The sequence below is a fragment of the Heterocephalus glaber genome, unplaced genomic scaffold (assembly GCF_053883595.1).
Source record: "Heterocephalus glaber isolate CG9 unplaced genomic scaffold, H.glaber_assembly_v1.0 deba00001806, whole genome shotgun sequence".
In the NCBI taxonomy this organism is placed as follows: domain Eukaryota; kingdom Metazoa; phylum Chordata; class Mammalia; order Rodentia; family Bathyergidae; genus Heterocephalus; species Heterocephalus glaber.
In genome coordinates, this window is record NW_028258481.1 from 1,820,502 (window position 1) to 1,825,338 (window position 4,837).

At 61.9% G+C, this 4,837-nt stretch overlaps 1 protein-coding gene across 1 annotated transcript in view; it reads right to left on the bottom strand.

Annotated features, from left to right (window-relative positions):
* Positions 1-209: 209 nt before the first annotated feature.
* Positions 210-4,837, bottom strand: part of Slc22a6 (solute carrier family 22 member 6) — a 5,472-nt gene continuing 844 nt past the window's right edge. Inside the window, exons 2-10 of the mRNA XM_004874423.4 lie at positions 4,791-4,837; positions 4,505-4,659; positions 3,648-3,816; positions 3,290-3,413; positions 3,094-3,209; positions 2,013-2,227; positions 1,829-1,937; positions 502-705; positions 210-409 (exon numbers count right to left, since the gene is read on the bottom strand). The exon at positions 4,791-4,837 is cut by the window's right edge and continues 57 nt beyond it. Of these exons, the coding sequence (XP_004874480.1) occupies positions 319-409; positions 502-705; positions 1,829-1,937; positions 2,013-2,227; positions 3,094-3,209; positions 3,290-3,413; positions 3,648-3,816; positions 4,505-4,659; positions 4,791-4,837 (1,230 nt within the window). The 3' untranslated portion in view covers positions 210-318. The remainder of the gene's footprint in view (positions 410-501; positions 706-1,828; positions 1,938-2,012; positions 2,228-3,093; positions 3,210-3,289; positions 3,414-3,647; positions 3,817-4,504; positions 4,660-4,790) is intronic.

Here is a 4,837-nt window from a genome sequence, read left to right on the forward strand (position 1 = left end):
GCTAAGTGGCCCAGGCTGGGCTGGAACTTGCAGTCCTCCTGCCTCAGGCTCCCAGAGCACTGGACTCCAGGCATGTACCCACACTGCAGCTAAGAGGGACTTTTCTCACGGTCTGGGCTGGTTAGTAGAAGGCTGGGGTGGCCTGTATGGGGCAGGGCGGAGGTGGGGCAGCACTGTACGGCTCCTGGGGACGATTGCATTCGACACCGCACAGTCAAAGCTTTTAATGGTGTGGTCTTGGGCAGGGCTCCCTGGGCCACAGACCCTGCATGGCTGTGCCCCTCCTGGGACAGGGCTTGGGCCCACAGGAGGCCGGCCTCAGAGTCCGTTTTTCTCCGGAGCGGTGCCCTGCAGCGGCACCATCTGCTTCTGCTGCTCCTGCTGTGGCTGCCTCAGTCTCCCTGTCCTCCTGGGTGGGGAGAGCAATCTCTGAGTGTGTGGCCAGGCGGGGAGTTGGGCAGGGCTCTTTGGGCGGGAGGCTGGCCTGCCCCTGGGCCCTACCTGCTGTCCAGGTCCTGTACAGTGTCGGGCAGCGGCTGGCCCCTCGTCTCGGGCAGCAGGGCTGTGGCTGCGCTGGCGGCCACAGGGATGGCGCCGAAGATGAAGAGGGGAGCGGTGGGGTAGAGCTCAGTGGTCATGCTCACTAGGGGGCTCACGATGCTGCCCACCCGGGCCACGGTGCTGCCCACGCCCAAGCCCGTCTGCCTGCGGGGTTGGGGTTAGAGGTCGGTCGGGTATTGGCCTCAGCCGGGACCCTGCCCAACCCTGGCCTGTGCTGCCATCCTGCTCCATATGTCAGGAGGTGACTTCGACCTGCATTCTGGTGACTTTAAAAAGGGAACCGGGAGTCGCGAGATTGAATTTTGCCTCTGCTCTTAACTTTCTGTGCGGCCTTGAGCAAGTCCCTTTCCCTCCCTGGCCCTCAGTTTCCTGAGCTGTCCAGTGGGAGGGTTGGTGAGAGGGTTAGGTCAATGGTTCTTAGGCTGCCTGTACAGCTGGGGTTTCATGGCCCCAGCTGCACACAGAGCCACTGGATGCGGCCCCTGGTAAGGACGAGGACTCTGCCTGCTAGGAACATGAGAGGAGCATTGCAGGGAGAGGAGGGTGAGAAGTAGTCTCAGAGGGCATCCTGTGTGGGGCTCAAATGCTGGCTCCCTGGCTTCTCTGGCTGTGTGGTCTCGGAGAAGGCATCCAACCTCCCTGTGCCTTCCGTTTGCATTCATGAGATGGGCAGAGCGGTGGTGTCTGCCTCGCTGGCTTCTCCTGAGGACAGCTGGGTTAATCCTGGTGAAAGTTCACAACAGGCTTGCACGTGCCAAGTGCTTTACACCAGCACTTTCCTGGGTCTCGCAAAGGTGTGGTGCCTGGGGCCCTGGGCTTCTCACCCAAGTGGCCAAGGGAAGCCTGGCGTTGCCGTGGCATCTCAGATGAATTCTGCATCCAGCTCTTAAAATAGACACGTTTCCTAACTGTCCTCGTCTTTGGGCTCCCAAGGGCTGGTGATGTTTTCCTGGCCTATACAGTTGGCATTGCTCTTGCAGTTGGAAGGGACGTTGTGTTTGTGATCGTGGTTGCGCGTACTTGGCTTATGATGAGGCTCAGATTGGTGGCAGCTTCCAGCTTGTGTTTTGGGGACTCCTTAGTCTGCCTCTGAGATGTGTTCCTATGCTCCCCACCTTGCCTTGGCTGAGGACCCCCGAGATCTTCTGGGGTCAGGTGTTCGAACTGCGCTGGCCAGACCTGAGTCACGAGTTGAGTGGCTACAGTGGGTGCTGGGTCTGATCATTCTCTGGATGTCGTCCCCCAGCCCCGCCCCCACCCCACTCACCGGATTATGGTGGGGTACAGCTCCCCCGTGTATAGGAAGATGCAATTGAAGGAGGAAGCCAGGCACCCCTTCCCCAGCACCGCGAGGGAGGTGCGGACGATTGTCTGGTCTGGGGAGAAAGGAGAGGATGGCTCGGGCACCGGGAATGGGGCTGGGAGAAGAAGGGCCAAGTCTGGGTGCTCACCTCGGGGTATCACTGCATTCACCAGGATGCAGATGCCTGCCAGCAGGAGGGAGGCTGCCTGTGCTGGCCGGCGGCCCAGGGAATTGATGACCAGGAAGCACACGAGCTTGGCAGGCAGATCTACAGCACCGAAGATCACCTGGATCAGGTAGACGCTGACCCCAAAGCCCTGCAGGTCCATGACCAGGCCGTAGTAGGCAAAGCTGGTGGCAAACCTAGCAGGGGCGGGAGGGGCTGGTTAGCAGGCTGAAGAAAGGGTGCTGAGAAGCAGGGTGAGCAGCCTGGGCCCCTGGTGACGTTTCTTTGGACATTTAACTGCACTCATAGCTGCTCACTTGAGCGCTGGGTGGTCCCTGAGCACCCTGGGGCCCCAGCCTCCTGATAACCAGGTCCCCTCGTGTGGGGTTCACACAGTCGCTGTGTGGGAACTGTGTGGTTTCTGTCTTTATCTTATCTGCTGATGCCAAGCTGAAGGAGGGCAGGTCAATGTCCAGGCCACATTTCAGGGCTAAGGTGCTGGGGAGGGACAGGGCCGCCTGGAACCTGTCTGTGGTGCTGGGACAGATGTTTAAGGAAGACGTCAGGAGCTCACAAAGTGAAACTCAGGTTTTGGACAGAATCTGCAACTGAGAGAACTCTGGGCTGGAGTGAGGCTGCTCCTTCGGACGCAGGACTGAGGCGATGCAAAGCGGGCGGGGTGTGGACAGGGAAGGTTCTCTGGGAGCCTGTGGTCCTTGGCCAGCGTTTGCTCTGGAGATGGCGCAGGTCCCCTCATGTCTGTTTCTGTGAGGCACCAGGAGCCAGTTACCCTGGGGGCCCTGCAGGACACTGTGGTGTCTGCCAGGCCACCCTGGAGGCCCCTGGCCCTGGTGGGATTGGCGCAGGGCTGGTAAGGGACCGAGACTGAGTCGGGACTGCAGGGCATTTGGTCTAGGGACGTCCCTGGGCTGTGGCTGCCCCGAATAGTAGGCCTGTGGATGTTTCCCCCCTTTCCTGGCATCCACGTCCTCATGCTGGTTCTGTCCCTGGGACAGGTGGTCGCTTGTGCGCCCGTGTCTCTGTCCACCTGCGCCTAGCCTACCACAGCATGGAGAGGCAGAGGAACAGGCGGCGGAGGGCAGGGCAGCGTAGCAGGTCCACGGCAGAGGCCTGGGCTTTGCCCAGGGTCAGTTCCTTCTGCAGACTGGTCCGGAGCACCTGGGGGTGGGTGGGGCTCAGGCCTCTCGAAGTGATCTGGAGAAGCCCCTGCTCTGGTCTGAGAGGTCTGGGATCCTCACCTCCAGGCTCAGCTTGGCGCCCTCTGCCTGCTTCCCGTTGATCCGGGCCACTCTCTGCAGGGTGCTCAGTGTGAGGTCCAACCTCCCTCGAGAGGAGAGCCAGCGGGCCGACTCGGTGAAGAACCTGGGGGTTGGCAGGCTCAGGGTTGTGCCAGGCTGGGGCCAGGCCACCGTGGGGTTTGCTAGGGTTGGGGATCTGGGAGCCTTGCTGCATCCCTCTCCCGAGGACTTCAGGGCAGGACTCTGTCCCCAGGGTCAGCTCTGTGCCTGCTGGCCTGGGGACCTCTGTGCGTGGAGTAGGGGCTTTGGGGAGGTGACTGGGCCCTGCAGCACCCCCTCTCCACCACCGGCCACGCACCAGGAGTACAGGAAGAAGGCGTAGAAGGGCACCGAGACCAGGAGCTGCAGGTGGCGCCACCGAGGCACGGCGTAGGCCAGGCCGGCTAGCAGGAACTGGCCCAGGCTGTAGGCATAGCCAGTCAGGGTGCCCACGTAGGCGCGCGTGTGAATGGGCATCCACTCCACATCTGTGAGAGGACAGCACAGGGCAGGCATCGCACTGGACATGGGGAGGGCAGACCTAGCCTGGGCCTCCAGGCTCCAGGGAGAGCAGGTGTGGGGGAAGGGAGGGTTTGGGGCTGCCCACACTGGCCCGCTCCTGCCCCGTGCTCTGGCCAGAGGTCCACATCTTCACGTGCCCCGACCCCTGTCCTGACAGCAGCTGTGCCTCTGTGGTCCCCTCAGTGGTCCCCTCAGTGACTTTCTCTATTGCAGGGCTGCCTGGCCATGGGGCTCTGGATTGGGACTGGAAAGATGGGACTTGGGATGTCCTGTCCCAGTGGAGCCCAGGGCAGCTCCTTTCCTAGTGCAGGGGACCCCAGGACCTGGGTTCCTTTCTGGGATAAATCTACTCCTCCCTCCCTAGCCTCTGAGTCCTTATCTGAGGGACTGATTAGAAACAGCATTTCAGCATTAGAAAGTGGATATTCTATCCAGGAAGTGGATGCTCTCTTGGCCTGAGCAGCCAGGCGTGGCAGGGTCTTGGACAGCCTGGTCTCCTTTGATTCAGTCCGCACCACTCCCCCACTGCCTCTCACCCGGCACGCGCCTGCCTGCCGCTGCCCCCTGGGTGCACTGCCGCTCTGACAGGGTGTCTCTGGTCACCTTTCTAAACGGGAGGGGACGGGCAGGGAGGGAGCTGGGGTCGGTTCGCACTTATCGTCATGGAGTTGATGGCGATGCTAGCCAGGGACATGCCAGAGAGCAGCCGGAAGGTGCAGTAGAGGGGGAAGTTGGGGGCATAGGCGGCGCAGGTCCCCGACACGGCTGTCTGCAGGTAGTTCAGGATCAGCACCTTGCGGCGGCCCAGCCTGGGGGAGGGGAGACCTCAGCAGGGCAGGGCGGGGCCGGTGAGAGCTGGCTGGGGTGCTGAGGGTTCCCAAAGCAGCCCCCAGAGGCAGATCCCCCATCCACCCCGTCCCAGGCCGAGCCCTGCACTGACCTGTCTGCCAGGTGGCCGAAGGACACTGCACCTAGTAGCACCCCGAC